Here is a 17,477-nt window from a genome sequence, read left to right as displayed (position 1 = left end):
TTCTTTTTAATTGATATACATTAATTTAACCTAAAAGTGAAATATATTGGACTTCATGTCCATTGATAGATAAGCAAGAAACGAGAAAATTATCATCCAGGCGTTAAAACCGAAAGTGCCGCCATTATCGAAACTTGACAAATAAAAATTTCTTATAAAAAATAATTTTTGAAATTTTTAATTACATCGTTGTAAATTTAGACATAATAATGTAAATAAAGTTGATTTAAATATTTAGTTTGCACTTTTATACATACGATATTAAATTAGATGAATTTTATAATAGATTCTTAAACAGACTTGATACTTTTATGGGACTGAAATTATGACCCCGCAGATAACGACACTCGGTTATAACGTCAAAAAATTGCCGGTCCCATGGATGACGTTATAAGCAGGTTAAACTGTATTTTGTTTATTGCCATTGCCATATTAAATTTTTCCCTATCTGATAATATTTTGTTGGGACAATCAAAATCATCAGTAAAAGTTTCATCTTCAATATGATCATCGATGTCTACATTTACATCATCTGTATCCATACTTATATTATTTTAATTGAAAATGCACTATCTTGCATGAAAGCAAGTTTTTGAAAATATGTCCAAATTATTATATTTTCTTATCATAAGAATATGATGACATGGTGCACTAAAAGAATTCCAAAATGAAAAAGAACATGTTTCCACTGATGTATTATAAAATTTTGATGTTTTGCTGTCAAGATTTTCCTTAATGCTATTATTTTTAATTCTCATTTCTCGATAATCGATATCATAATTAGGATATCCTAAATTATAAACAACATTAAAACTGTCATCTTTATGTCATGGCTTTAAAAGGGTTAAATAGCCAATTGCATATACATACTGTATGTATAAATAGACACTTTGGTAAAAATTAGTATTCATATATGCAGCATCTTGAATAATCACATTATAGAATTACATAAAATATTTTGGGTCTGCTTTATTAAGTTGTTAATAATTATAATTTCAATTTTTATCAAATTTCCCACAAAATTCAGTGACTATTCACACTAAAAGAATTAAATCAGGCATACCTCAACTAAAGAATACAGTTACTAAAGCAAAAATGACAATTTTTTCAGATTATCTATGATAAAATATATATATTTAATTTTAAATTACATAGAATAAAATTGAAAATTTATTGTTTAGAAGGAATTTGTCAACTGAAATTAAATATAATATTCTTTTTGTTTATGTTATTTGCTATTAATAAATTTTTTCTTTTTGGACTAACTAAATTAACATATAAATAAAAATAGTTAGCCTGCCAATTGCTAGTTATATTCTTCTGATGTACCTTTCCCCCCATCTCTTTCTGTCCTGTGGGCACTAAGAGGACCTCTTTTTTTAGCAAGCTCATGATGGGGTGGCTGGGTGAAGAGGTACCAGGGATCGACTTATTGGATGGACAGTCTCCTGAAAAAATTCCTGGGGTTTTTCGACCCATCTGGATTTGATCCAGAGTTTCCCAAAGTGGTGGCTGCCACCCTAACTGTCCAGCATCAAAAAAGTTTTATGGAGGCACCGAATATGACATATTACTTTGGTCATGCATGCCAAAGAATCGTAATATTGTTCATGAAGTATTTAAAATATAATTTGTGACATCCAATTTAAATATATTTGAATGTTTAAAAAATTTAGTATTTTCAAGTATTTTCATCAAATTCTTAAGTTCCATTGTATTCACTGGTGATTAAATGGCACTAGACATTGCACTAAGGAAATCTTTAATACACAGAATTTAACATTTTAATAGAATTAATAATTTTTAACCAAAAATTTCAAAATACCTGAAATTTACGCCTCGAAGATGAAGATAATGTGGAATTATTGGCAATTCTAAATGGGTTTCGGGATTTAGAGAAAATTTCAGCAAAAACAATGTTCTTCGGTTACCATTGACGAATTTTACTTCCAATCTGAAAAATTAATACAACAAGCAGTTATATATGATCATAAAACTGGATTTAATAAAATTAATTTATTTATATAAATAAATTAAAAAGAAACCAGTATTTTTAGCATTTCTGGAAAATTTTCATCTAAGTATTGTAAATTTAAAGTTTTTAATCAAAAAGGTGGTCATAATTATATTGGTTTAAATAGGGGAGAAATCTGAAAAGATGATTTGTTAATTATAGTTCCTGAAAAATTTGTCATTTTCAATCAAAAATCTTAAATATAGAGCATCTATACAAAAACACCAAAATTCATCATAGACCAAAAAGAATAACAAAACATTTACTGTTTAAATTAACAAAAATGATTAGCATAGTTCGAACATAATAACTTGGGAATATTTTATACGTTTTTTCATATTTATATTTTGTATTATNTAGAATTAAAATTTAAATAAATTAATATTTGGTTTTATTATTAATTATTATTATTTTTTACTTAGTTGAACGATGGGTTCTGTACAAAGAAAAGATGAGATTAAAACCCTTATTGGAATAATCCAACTATTTGCTGCTTAGTTTTGTTGTTTTTTGAATGTATAAATTGTTGAAAATAAAGACAATGCAGAAAATCTCAAGAAATATATTAAAAATGAGACAAGACTGTTTGTATTTCATAAAAGTTTTAATCTAAGTAACCTCTTAACTTCAGAAATCCACCTCAAGGTTTCAATATATTCTTCAGTTTCTTTCATTACACAGTAATTTTATCAGAATATGCAACGTTTCAATGATAACAAGATAAAAAATTAACATGATTAGGGAACAATGCTAAAACATATTATGAAAACTGAAAAGAACTTTTAATAAACTTTACAGGTATTTAACATCTTGCCCAAGGGCAAAGAATTTGAAAACCAAATGGTATATTACAAATCTAAGAATTTGAACAAACAACTTTGAAGATAAAACAAATGATAATACAACACATGCAAAAACTAAATTAATTGAAACAGAAATAAATTAAATTACTTGCATTAAAGGGAAGTGACGACAAAATGTATAACTCTCCAAAATATGGCGATGTCATTACGTAAGATGCAACTAGGCAATTTGCAACATCCATCCAGTGCTTGGGAAGTTCTAAAGTCGGACAATTGCATGGCTCTTCATCATCAATACAAGATGTCTCCCATATGTAGATCCATGACTATGGTAAATTGATTAAAAACTAACAAATGACTAAAGTACTTCGCAGTACAAAATAATCATAAGATACCGAAATAAATACAGTTAATGACTTACAAATAGTTACAAACTTACACCGTCAAATAATATTTATTAATTAAAAACAATAAATGACAATATAATACAAAATTTTAATAGTCAAATTGACATGGATATGTTTAAACTGTGTTTTGAATTCTGGTTAAAAAATCCTCCACTGCACAAATTGTTCTGGATAAGTAATTTTCACCGGGTAACACACTTTCACACACTTTTACGATTTCCTCCCTGAAAGATAGATATTCTGATTTAATCAACAAACAAGAAATTTACTTATAATCAAAAATTTAATATTAGCTATTTAATTTATTAAATCCAATTTGGTAATTACTTTACAGCAAGGATGACAAACTTTTGAATTAATGTAAGTGAGCGTAATTATCTTTAAAAGTGCACCAAAGTTTTGGATTTAGAACAACTATATTTAAAGAAACAAAACACACACACTTTAATTGGAATAAATGTAAAACTGAAAACAGGTAATAAAGTAATTGTATGATATGCACCAGATTTCTCCCAACATACCACTTTGGGCATGCATGCCATAGATTCGCCACCCTTGCTTTAAAGAATGCTATAACAGATAGGTTTATATAATAAGTCAATATTTATATGCATCAATTTTTATCTTCTAATTTCTTTGGAGAATAGCACACATCTTATTTTTAAATGAATTAAAAATTAATTAATGTAAATTGCACAGAAGTTCTGCGACAATATGTAAATTTTTCAAACCCGTAAGAGTATTTAATTTGCATCCATCTACACGGATTGTACAGCGACAACACCGATTTTGCCACATGCCACTTATAAAAGAGCCAACATTATGCTAGCTACTAATCGGTAGAATGCATTGCTATGGCATTCTACCTCACAACATAATTGTTTTGCGGTAGCATTCTTGTTCATCGGTACAATGCCATAGCAATGCATTCTACCGATGAACAAGAATGCTACCGCAAAACAATTATGTTGTGAGGAAACAAACAAAATGCACAAGATGCAGCATGCAGAATCTACAAGCACTTTCCAACTGTACCGAGACCAAGACATTTTTAACATATACAATGTTGGATTTTATCCTTTACGGTCAGAGATTCTTTGCACATTATGCTAAATCATCTTAAAATGATTTGTTCCACTACCTTTGCATCTAGAAGAGACTGGAAAATTTACATATTGTCACAGAACTACCGTGCAACATAAATGTGTCCTGTTTTTGAACAAATTCATTTATATTTATTGTAGGCATTGTGGTAAAACTAAGTTAACTTACGCTAAGCATATATTCATGCAATGCTGGAAAGATCTCTTTTGCATCTGGATAAATGCAAAAGCAAACACACACACATTTTTTCCTTTAATAGGAAACTAGGATGGTAGATTCTGCCAAATGTGTGTCTCAGTTACAGAATCCTAAGTGTAATATAAGTTTTTTCATGTGCAGGTGTACCTCGTGTTATGTTGGTAATTTGTTCCAGGAAAGGCGACTTAAGTTGAATTTACTTGTCACTAGGCTAAATCACAAATAACCATTCCCAGTCCTGTATTTTACTTATAAATGCATTTTTAATAATATATGGTTAATAGGAATCTATTTTAAGCTTACAAACAAATAAATTTTAGTTTTTAATTAATATAGTACTGGGAAAAAAGTAATTAAATTTACAAATATATGTATGTACTGTACATACTTGTAAATATACATGCTTACAATTTGTGATGTTTACAGTACAGCTCGGACTCTATTTGTGAATGTGGTTTGCTCTAAGACATTATTTAACCTTACAAAATCATCTTATTTTATAACAAACACAGTTATTAAAATTATTTTGCAATAGTAGAAAATAAATTAATTTATGTTAAATTTACCAATATCGAGTGGTGTTGACAACAATGCCAAACAGTAGATATTGGAACTACTGTGGAAAATGCCAATATAGAGCTCTTAAAGACTGCTAAATAAGACGACAACACAGAGTCACAGATGTTTTCATTTTCATATTTGATGATGATTATATTATAAATAATTAACATTTACTGTACATATATGTATTTTAATATGATTTTGTGCGCTTTTAACACTTTTCTAGTGATATTACAACTTAATATTTGTGGTGGACAGGCAAAGTTGAATAAAATGACTTATAAGCTTGATTTTTATTTTTCAATGTATGTCATTTGATCAAAAAAAAAAAAATTGAGAATGACTTCACTCAAAACGACATAACCTGAGGTATACCTGTATAAGATTCTAATGATTACAATTACTATAAATTTATGTTATAATAAATATAGAATCATTTCATATAAAATAATTTATAGAGCAGCCTGTTCTGGAAAAACCCACAAAAAAGAAATCATTCATTTAACATGTTGAGTAATTCTCTTCATAATTCTGCTATACTAAAAGTTCCAAATTCTTTAAATAATAAAACAACTGGGATTTTCTAAAATTACACAAATAAAAGTTTAAATAATATATTTATAAAAATCATACATGAAAAAATAAATAAATAATGAAGTAAAAACATTAATAGTGTTTCAGTTTTATAATAAATTTAAATGCAAAATAATAATTATTTCCAATTATGGGATATTCCAAAAATCGGATATCGCTAACAAATTAATGCCCTTTAATGGCAGTGGATAGTAAATTGATTAGAAGTAAATACGAATACATGCATAGATAATAGAGAAGCACAAAACTTTTTGAGCAACCTATAAAAATTGAACGTGGCTATTTATACATACTGTATGTATACACAATTGGCTATTTATACATACTGACTGTATGTTCCTATATTCCAGCCAGATACTAACTCTATGCACTAATATTACAATTAATATTTTGATAATAACTACACAATTATAAATAATTAGTTTTATTTATTAAAGTTCAGTTACAATGTTGTTCAATAAAGTAATCAATAAACTATGAAGTATCATTAAATCAGTGAAATATAGGCAATGAAATTTAAAGTAGATTGGTAGGTATATAAATAAAGTAAAATAAATTTATTATCTTTTATTCTGTATTTTAATTTTAATTTTTTTTTAAATGGTCTGCTTAGTTTTTCTCTTTGGACATCCTTTGGATTTAATTTTAGTTTTGAATTTTAAGTTTTTATTTGATTGATTTGAACAGGGCTCGTTATTCGACCGAATTTGTTCTTCAGGTTCAATTGTACTAAGCCCACTATTCTCATGTTCAAAAAGAGAAATTCCATTTCTTGCATTGCTTTCTATTACTTTTAATTCCTCTACAAATTTATTGAAAGTTTGTGTTCCATAGTTAACTAAAAATATTGCACATACAGTTTAACCCGATTATAACGACATCGGATGTAACGACAACTCTAATATAACGTCAAATTTTTATCGGTCCCACGATTTTACTATACTAGATAATGTTAAAAAACCCACTTGTAACGACATAAAACCCTGTTTTAACATCATATTTGAAGCACTTTTAAATTTACAAAATTAAATTATAAATTTTATTTATCAAAGAAAATACTGTGTTCAGTCCTAAGGTCAGAGTCCGCTTCCTAGAACGATTGTGGGTGGTACTGTCACCACCTGATTCAATGGGGTGAGATGCGCCACCCCTTTAAACGACGTGACAGTGGGTTAGTCTGCATAGCTCTCATATTCGTGTTGTAGTTTAGCATCAAATCAGGTAAAATGGCTAGCTTAAAAAGGAAAGCGTTAACATTAGACTGCAAAGTAGAAATAATTAAAGCAGTTGAAAGTGGAAGAAAAAAGATTATGCAGAGACTCTGGTTTAGCAAATTCTACAGGTCTCGTAAAACTTCATCGGAAATAATGAACAAAATCTACGACTTAGAAAATGACATTGATAAACAATTTTTAGGTGAAAAATGCCTACAATCTAAAATAACTGACTTTTTTTAAGTGAATATTTTTATTGTTTCTTTTTAATTGATATACATTAATTTAACCTAAAAGTGAAATATATTGGACTTCATGTCCATTGATAGATAAGCAAGAAACGAGAAAATTACCATCCAGGCGTTAAAACCGAAAGTGCCGCCATTATCGAAACTTGACAAATAAAAATTTCTTATAAAAAATAATTTTTGAAATTTTTAATTACATCGTTGTAAATTTAGACATAATAATGTAAATAAAGTTGATTTAAATATTTAGTTTGCACTTTTATACATACGATATTAAATTAGATGAATTTTATAATAGATTCTTAAACAGACTTGATACTTTTATGGGACTGAAATTATGACCCCGCAGATAACGACACTCGGTTATAACGTCAAAAAATTGCCGGTCCCATGGATGACGTTATAAGCAGGTTAAACTGTATTTTGTTTATTGCCATTGCCATATTAAATTTTTCCCTATCTGATAATATTTTGTTGGGACAATCAAAATCATCAGTAAAAGTTTCATCTTCAATATGATCATCGATGTCTACATTTACATCATCTGTATCCATACTTATATTATTTTAATTGAAAATGCACTATCTTGCATGAAAGCAAGTTTTTGAAAATATGTCCAAATTATTATATTTTCTTATCATAAGAATATGATGACATGGTGCACTAAAAGAATTCCAAAATGAAAAAGAACATGTTTCCACTGATGTATTATAAAATTTTGATGTTTTGCTGTCAAGATTTTCCTTAATGCTATTATTTTTAATTCTCATTTCTCGATAATCGATATCATAATTAGGATATCCTAAATTATAAACAACATTAAAACTGTCATCTTTATGTCATGGCTTTAAAAGGGTTAAATAGCCAATTGCATATACATACTGTATGTATAAATAGACACTTTGGTAAAAATTAGTATTCATATATGCAGCATCTTGAATAATCACATTATAGAATTACATAAAATATTTTGGGTCTGCTTTATTAAGTTGTTAATAATTATAATTTCAATTTTTATCAAATTTCCCACAAAATTCAGTGACTATTCACACTAAAAGAATTAAATCAGGCATACCTCAACTAAAGAATACAGTTACTAAAGCAAAAATGACAATTTTTTCAGATTATCTATGATAAAATATATATATTTAATTTTAAATTACATAGAATAAAATTGAAAATTTATTGTTTAGAAGGAATTTGTCAACTGAAATTAAATATAATATTCTTTTTGTTTATGTTATTTGCTATTAATAAATTTTTTCTTTTTGGACTAACTAAATTAACATATAAATAAAAATAGTTAGCCTGCCAATTGCTAGTTATATTCTTCTGATGTACCTTTCCCCCCATCTCTTTCTGTCCTGTGGGCACTAAGAGGACCTCTTTTTTTAGCAAGCTCATGATGGGGTGGCTGGGTGAAGAGGTACCAGGGATCGACTTATTGGATGGACAGTCTCCTGAAAAAATTCCTGGGGTTTTTCGACCCATCTGGATTTGATCCAGAGTTTCCCAAAGTGGTGGCTGCCACCCTAACTGTCCAGCATCAAAAAAGTTTTATGGAGGCACCGAATATGACATATTACTTTGGTCATGCATGCCAAAGAATCGTAATATTGTTCATGAAGTATTTAAAATATAATTTGTGACATCCAATTTAAATATATTTGAATGTTTAAAAAATTTAGTATTTTCAAGTATTTTCATCAAATTCTTAAGTTCCATTGTATTCACTGGTGATTAAATGGCACTAGACATTGCACTAAGGAAATCTTTAATACACAGAATTTAACATTTTAATAGAATTAATAATTTTTAACCAAAAATTTCAAAATACCTGAAATTTACGCCTCGAAGATGAAGATAATGTGGAATTATTGGCAATTCTAAATGGGTTTCGGGATTTAGAGAAAATTTCAGCAAAAACAATGTTCTTCGGTTACCATTGACGAATTTTACTTCCAATCTGAAAAATTAATACAACAAGCAGTTATATATGATCATAAAACTGGATTTAATAAAATTAATTTATTTATATAAATAAATTAAAAAGAAACCAGTATTTTTAGCATTTCTGGAAAATTTTCATCTAAGTATTGTAAATTTAAAGTTTTTAATCAAAAAGGTGGTCATAATTATATTGGTTTAAATAGGGGAGAAATCTGAAAAGATGATTTGTTAATTATAGTTCCTGAAAAATTTGTCATTTTCAATCAAAAATCTTAAATATAGAGCATCTATACAAAAACACCAAAATTCATCATAGACCAAAAAGAATAACAAAACATTTACTGTTTAAATTAACAAAAATGATTAGCATAGTTCGAACATAATAACTTGGGAATATTTTATACGTTTTTTCATATTTATATTTTGTATTATATCTATTTTTTAAGAATATAAAAATACAAAATATAAATATGAAAAAACATAAAATATTCCCATACATAAAAGATATATTTGAAAATTTCAGTAAAATTCTTAAGAAAGATATGATATGTTTGGCCCCATCTTTGACCAATAAGATTTCAAATAATGTTTCTAAATATGTTAACAGAAGTAACCATGATAATATAGATCCTCTAAAAAAGACAGGTGTCGTATATAAATTAGAATGTAATTGTCTGAACCCATGTAGGTATATAGGAGAAACTGGTCGTGTATTAGATGTAAGAATAAAGGAACATGAAGCGGCTATTCAGTTAAAATATAAAAATTCCCCATGGTATGAACACACGGAAAATAATAATTGTAAAATTAATCACAATAATATTAAAATTTTACATCATGAAAAAGACACATATAAACGTAAATTCAAAGAACACTTAGAAATAAAGAAAAACCAAAATAACAATTTAATAAATATTTCCGATGGTATGCAAATAGATTCTCGCTGGTACAAAATGATAGAGGGCGTTACATAGAAATAAAAAACGAAATTATTGCGATTGATTAGAAGAAGGGTGCTAATGTTTTGCTAAGTGTTTTGTGGATTGTTCGTATACTATTTATATCAAAATACATATTTTAACAGTATGTAATATATTGTTTTTGTATACCTTTGTTAATTCTACAAAATAGTCATAAAATAATTTGTTTTTAGAAGTGATGTTATGCAAACACTTCAAGTGCTCTTTAAGCTTGTACGATAATTCTAAGATGAAAAACAGGTGTTGGTGTTTAGATGTGTTGGTAGCCCATACACAATTTTTATTTTTAAGAGTAAGTACGTAGAAATATTTTGTAGTGTATTTGATGTCATGTACTGATTATTATAGTTTTTTATTGTTTTTTAAAAATTAGCACTGAAGAGGGGTTGGATGCACGTACCAACCTGAAATGCATTTGTCATTTTTTTAAAAATAAAAGTGAGTTCCTAACTTAAAGTTTGGCTGTGAGTCTGTCTACCAAATTTGTTTGGATTACAGAGACATATTATATAGAAAGAACAAAAAGTTAATTAACATGAAAACTGAAAGATGTTTATCATCACTGATAATTACATAGGCCACAAAAATCAACCTTAATTAATTAATTTAACATCAATTAACCTTGAATGTTCACAACCAAATACTACTTTGATAACTAACAGATCAGGGTATTACATAGAATTTAAAAGTAACACAGAAAATTGCTGTTAAGAAATTATCATTTTTTGATAGCTTCATGTTTCAATCTGCTCAAATGGAGTTAATACAATATCTACAATTTCTTAATCACTGTTAGAAATTAAAAATATCTTCTTGTACTTTAACAAAACTAAGTACTTGTGGAAACTGCAGTGCACTTTTTATAAACTACCAGGTAACATAAAAAATAGCTTTTTTTTTATTGCTTGCACATTATTAATGTATTTTTACCTTTACAGATTACAGTGTCTGCTCAATTATTTTAATTTTTTATCATTACTATCCCCCAAAATCTCTGTTAAATAGACAGTGCAGTAGATTACATGTTTACCATATACATTACTGCAGTGTTTTACAACCTGTGAGGCATGAGACTATTGCAAGGGGTGTATTCATCAAATTATCATTTTTTAATACAAACAACAAAAATGTCAAATCGACGTAAAAAATGAATCAGAAAAATGGTTATGCCTAAACGGTAATGTCTACAACCCTCATCTGAACGACTTGGATACAAATGCTAAAAATCCATCTTGCTGAAATGTTGTGACAAGAGTCGAGCCCGGGCAAAGAATATATTTTATTTAATAAGGTTTAATATTGTTTTGTAGGCAGGCCATTGAATAAATTATAAGGACAGTATTTACAAAATTAGATTGTTATGAAAATTGAGGAGGGCACAACAATATTTTTTCTGAAAAAGAGGGGGCAGAGGTATAGAAAGTTTGAAAACCACTGTATTACTGTATTTATTTGAATGTAAAATGCATTTTTTTTTCAGGTTTTAGTATCTGAAAATAAGGTATATTTTATTTCTCTCTCACTATAAGTTACTAATTGCATCATTTTAATGATTTTATATGACCAGTAGAAAATTTTTTAGGTCAATTTAGCTCAATCTTGTTACTATTAATTTACAGCAATGTCTTAAGTACTTGGACAGAAATCCCAAATACTTAATGCAGAAATCTTCCAAGAAATGTTACATTTCTGATGCTTTTTAAATGACACTGAGTGTGACTGCATGTGGGAAGATGTAAGCACAGAATCCAAATATAGATTCAGAAGAGCCTAAAACAAAAGGTGAAATGGTTTTCAACTTTAATATCATTTAAGACAGTGATATAATTTATTTTACTTCCAATAAATACTGAACAAATTTGTGTCAATAGAATCAGTTCTGCTAACATAACTTTGTTTCAAGTTTTTTTTCCCCAAAAAGATTCATGGGTGAGCATGTAAAAATTAAGATGTATCTCACTGGATCAGACAAAACAGTCTTAGTTACATTGAGACAAGACAAAACCATCTGAAACAGAGTAAAACGATGGTGTTTTCATTGTATTGAAGGGGATGCCATACAGTGGATCAGTTGTCTTGCTTGAGCCAGTTTTAGTCATGATTAGTCAAAAAGACGATGGTATCTTACGCTTCATCGTCTCTGAAGTGTGTATCAGACAGACTGTTGTGCGCATGCTCTGTCAGCCAGAGCAAGAGCACAAGTAGTCATCCAAGCAAAATGGAACTTGATAGTAAAAAGTTGTTGGTATAGATACGAGAAAGACCATTTATTTATAATTAGTGTCTGAAAGCTGCAGCTTGAAAATGATAGTACAGACTTTGAAAATGATGACCAAAAAGCATATATTTATATATGTAATTTCATTGTACTGCAGGCACCACAAAAGTATTAACATTAAGCATTCTTAAGTTACATTGCAAGATAAAAAATGCAGAATTTTTAACAAAGAAAGTTTGTTTCATATTTTGTCCTTCATTTTTTGAAATTCTGATCAGGTTTTACCATTTTACTCCATTAAACAATTACCAACTTAGTCATAACTGAGTACAGGTATCTCTTGCTTAATGTGGCATTTGATTAATGCACAAAATTCATTGCGGCAAACCCTTTATACACGCCGCAGAAATTTTAATTTACGCAGCTTTACTAGCTGTCTTTACTTAACATAGATACCATATTTTGATTAATGCAATTTTGATAGGATTGTGGGATTAATTAACTGAATCAATCAAGGGATACCTGTATTAGCTTTTTTATTTCAGACACATTGACTAGTCTGGTCTGATGCTAAACTGTCAAATGCTTTAGACAAAACATCTTGACTAAGACTGTTTTGTCTGATCCAGTGTGATGCAGGCCTTAGATCCAATGTGTCTTATATTTGAGTAAATACAATAGTAAAAATATCATCCTTATCTTCAGTGCCATTTTTTTTAAATAGAATTTCTTTGTCCCTTTAAGATCATCAAACTTTTCACAGTTCCATGTTTACATAACACTGACATTCTTTGAATCAAACATTGGTACATCAATGCTGTAATTTCTCCCTTGCATTATGAAAGGAAGGCATTAAAAAAACTCATAGGATCTTAAAGAAGAAGGAAATTACAAAATCAGTATTAATCATATGAATCATACATTATGAAAACTGACAGACACCACACTTCAGAAACCTAGACAGTATAATTAGTAATGCTGCCTACATAGTTTTCAGCAGTTGCAGTTTTGAATACAACTCTATTTCAGATCTTTTGTTCTAAATTTCTCTAAATTAATTCATCATTAATTTCTAATTATTTAATTTAGCATAAAATTGTACTTAACAGTTCTAGTACCAAATTGTATTAATTAATTAATTAATTATTGCATAAAAATAGCTATATAATTTCTTTAATTATTTCTGATTACTGTTCTAATTACATTTTTTTTTTTAAATACAAAACAGAACAGTTTATTTATTATTTAAGAACTGCTGCATAGTATTGTAAACATACAATAATTTTTAATAGCTAAATGAGTTGAAGAGAGTCCACTACACCCAAGATCTACTATATAATATTGTTTGCATTTTGAAATTTATTTTTACACTTTTTTAAATCTCTTAAACTGGAAAANTAAATTTAAATTTTTTTTTAAATGGTCTGCTTAGTTTTTCTCTTTGGACATCCTTTGGATTTAATTTTAGTTTTGAATTTTAAGTTTTTATTTGATTGATTTGAACAGGGCTCGTTATTCGACCGAATTTGTTCTTCAGGTTCAATTGTACTAAGCCCACTATTCTCATGTTCAAAAAGAGAAATTCCATTTCTTGCATTGCTTTCTATTACTTTTAATTCCTCTACAAATTTATTGAAAGTTTGTGTTCCATAGTTAACTAAAAATATTGCACATACAGTTTAACCCGATTATAACGACATCGGATGTAACGACAACTCTAATATAACGTCAAATTTTTATCGGTCCCACGATTTTACTATACTAGATAATGTTAAAAAACCCACTTGTAACGACATAAAACCCTGTTTTAACATCATATTTGAAGCACTTTTAAATTTACAAAATTAAATTATAAATTTTATTTATCAAAGAAAATNACCTAATTCTTGCATTCTGTGAAAACGGGTAAGATTGGCTATAATGTAATTATCTTAATCTTCACTATCGTTACTTTTTAAAAACCCAGCGAAGCGGGTCCTTGCAGCTAGATTCTAGATTACTTAGAAAAACAGTCTTTTATATATATATATATATATAAAAACTATATTACATACAAATGTACGAACAAATAAAAACCCAGCTAAGCTGGTCCTTGCAGCTAGTTGTAATATAAATATCTTGATGTACTTTTAAAGCATCTTTAATTTGTAAAAATATTAAAGTATTTTACAATACTCATTTTCAAATTAAAACATATTACTTTAATGGAGTATCAAAACTGAAAATCGTTTTATATCTATTTTTTAGTTTAATACCTTATTACAGCAATATTTATTAATTAAATTTATTTATTCTATAAAAGAAAAAAAATTGTCTTAAAACTTATGAAAATGATAATATAAAGTTTATTCCATCAAGATAAAATTAGTCATATTATGTGCTTATACTATAAGAATAAAGTCGTATGTGCTTATACCATATACAGTATTGTACTATAAGTAATAAATACATGTTTTAATGAATAAATTTTGGTGTTTATTTTAACTAATATATCTATAGAAAGTAAGCTTAATCAACATATGATCACAAGCTACAAATAACTAAGAAGGGTTACTTCAACCACAAATAATTAAGCAAAAAATTGAGTTTTGATAGCTAATGATAAACAAAATACAAAGAAATGTATATACGTACTTTTGAACATTTAACTTGTTAGAACTTAATCAAATTATTTTATGCTTAAATTGTTTATTTGCAATTTTTTTTAAGCTTACACAGCATAATAAGGCTGAATTTTAATCACAAGAATATAAAATATATTGAAATTTAGAAGAAACTTATGCATTACATTTAAATTTTATTCATTTCAATTAAAATACATTTTTTTTTTGGTTGCTATAAGATTTCATATTTTAGTATAAGAAAAAATATATATAAACTGGGACATGTAGTAGAGTTTCTTGATCATATTTATTAACATGTTTAGAAAATATAAAATAAATGAATACATTTTTAAGAAAAAATGTTAAAAATTTGATAGCTAGATAAAGCATATAAAATTATAACAAAATGCATCATAAATTAAAATAAATAATGTCTTTAAATAAATTCAATAAATATATAAAAAGTATATCAACAGTATCACAATACAATTAAAATTATTGTTATACAGAGAGAAAGAAAAAAAAAAGGCTAACAACATAGTCAGCATAGAATAAATAATTTAACAAATTATGTTGAAAAGCTTCATGGCAAATCTTATTGTGTCAATGACAAATGATAAGCCAATAATAAAAGTAGTTCTTATTTTATGATAATTATATCAAATTTGATAAATTAATAAATATAAAACAAAAAGGCAAAAAAAGTCAAGTTTTAAAAATATTTCAACTTAAAGTGTCTATATGAGTTATTTCATTAAGTTTATGGGGGACAATGAATTAGTATGACCTAGTCACATACTTTAAGTCAAGCAATAAATTTGTTTAAACTACATGAGCTGTTTATTTTGAAAGTGGCCTAAGTCCATTTTTCAAGAAAATCAAGCTAGCTATTTTAATATTTACATTTCTATGTTATCTTTTCATTTTGAAACAAATTGTAAAAATAATATATTTAAATCACTAAGATTTTGTAAAATGAAAATTAGCTGGTTAATAGAATGATGAAAATTTTTATTTTGAAAGTGGCTTAAGTCCCATTTTGAGAGTTGCAAACAGATATGGAGTATATTATGCAGTAAAATTTTATGACATAAGAGCTTTATGTTTTATTATTAATGTAGTATTGCTCGATTAACTCAGATAATGATTTTTTAAATAATATTAATTTCATTAAATATATAATTTTAATATAATATATCAACACAAACAAGCAAGAAAGATTATCAATGTGATGCAAATTGATAATGGTAACCCAATTGTGCACCCACAATCTACTTTTCTTAAGTTTCCTGATAATTTTACCCCCTAAAAAAACCTTAAAAAGGTAAAAACAAAATCACCAAGTACATATAGAATTCACTCTAAGAAGGGAGTGAAATCATAAATTGACACCAAGAACACACATATTTTCATTTATGTATTTGTAGTTTGATAAATCCTGTGTAATAGCAAATTAATAACCATTAAGAATGTGAGGATCCGAATTCGGACTTCTCATGTGTTTATATCATTTCACATTGTAGCCATAATTTCATTCGACAACTGTCAACTTTTACACCTGGGAGCTAAACATCTGCTAAGTTCTCAGGCGTAATAACAACGCTTTCTCAGCACCTTTTGACCTAATATCTTCGTTTCAACAATCCAACATGAAAAAACCAACAACAAAGTGGCAGTCGTCGCCCGTCTTTCGAAAAGAGAAGTTGTCACTAATACCTTGTCCTAAGGGCCTTACTATTCGGATATCTACAAAAAGATCATCGGAAACATCGACTAACACCCTTGCGGATACTGTTCTATCATTCTTACGGATAGTTCCTCTACCGGACTGACATTCCGAACTTTCTTCCCTTCACCAAGACCGCTTGAGAATCTCCATCAAGACAGCAAAAACAAAAGGTATTTATCGCCACGCAAAACTTCTGTAAACTCTCTCTCTCAAATCGAGGAACAACGTAATATCTTAATACTATCAAACACGAGAAATGTATCTAACAGCAGCCCTAATGTATAGCCTATCGTTAACCATTAAACAGTTGTTACGTTAAAAAGCGTCTGAGTAAATCACTTCCGGTGCGTTGTCTCTCCTTCTATCTCGACTCTGATCGCTCCGTTATGCGACCGCTCGTGTGACCTAAATAACGCGGCTTCCATGTCCGCCGAGACGTGGTGGTGTCATCCTGACAGGGCACCAAAAAGGTGCCGACCCTTCGGTCACAAGAATATTACATAGAAAAATGAATTTTTTATAGTCCGTCTTGGCAAGATCATTTGTTGCAGATAAAATGAGTGTTCTCGACAGAGTAAATTACAGTGTGTGCATGTATTTTGAGTCTTGCAATCCTTATTTCCATCCAATCAGTTTACAGGCCTGTAAATTGGCCGAAAACATTTGTGATGAAAGTTATTGCTGGAAAGGCACAAATGGTGTTTTTTTATTTTATTGTCAAATCCTGGAAATTTTTGAGGCTACCTTTAAAAGGAAAATTTAGGAAATTTTCCTTTTAAAGGAAATAAAAAGGAAATTTTTGAATTGGCTACCTTTGGGCTACTTTATAGAAAATTTTTGGCTACAAACACTAA

At 28.2% G+C, this 17,477-nt stretch overlaps 2 protein-coding genes across 2 annotated transcripts in view; one reads left to right on the top strand and one right to left on the bottom strand.

Annotated features, from left to right (window-relative positions):
* Positions 1 to 2,589, top strand: part of LOC111638335 (39S ribosomal protein L33, mitochondrial-like) — a 21,143-nt gene extending 18,554 nt beyond the window's left edge. Inside the window, exon 3 of the mRNA XM_023384033.1 lies at positions 2,437 to 2,589. Coding sequence (XP_023239801.1) covers positions 2,437 to 2,492 — 56 coding nt within the window. The 3' untranslated portion in view covers positions 2,493 to 2,589. The remainder of the gene's footprint in view (positions 1 to 2,436) is intronic.
* Positions 2,590 to 2,866: 277 nt separating this feature from the next.
* The window catches only part of LOC111638334, a 21,060-nt gene continuing 6,449 nt past the window's right edge, over positions 2,867 to 17,477 (bottom strand). The window contains exons 4-5 of the mRNA XM_023384032.1: positions 8,981 to 9,109; positions 2,867 to 3,448 (exon numbers count right to left, since the gene is read on the bottom strand). Of these exons, the coding sequence (XP_023239800.1) occupies positions 3,340 to 3,448; positions 8,981 to 9,109 (238 nt within the window). The 3' untranslated portion in view covers positions 2,867 to 3,339. The remainder of the gene's footprint in view (positions 3,449 to 8,980; positions 9,110 to 17,477) is intronic.

The sequence above is a fragment of the Centruroides sculpturatus genome, unplaced genomic scaffold (genome assembly GCF_000671375.1).
Source record: "Centruroides sculpturatus isolate CEXI.00-Female unplaced genomic scaffold, Cexi_2.0 scaffold1131, whole genome shotgun sequence".
Classification (NCBI taxonomy): Eukaryota; Metazoa; Arthropoda; class Arachnida; order Scorpiones; family Buthidae; genus Centruroides; species Centruroides sculpturatus.
Note: the sequence above shows the minus strand (reverse complement) of the source record. Positions and strands in the feature narration are given on the sequence as shown.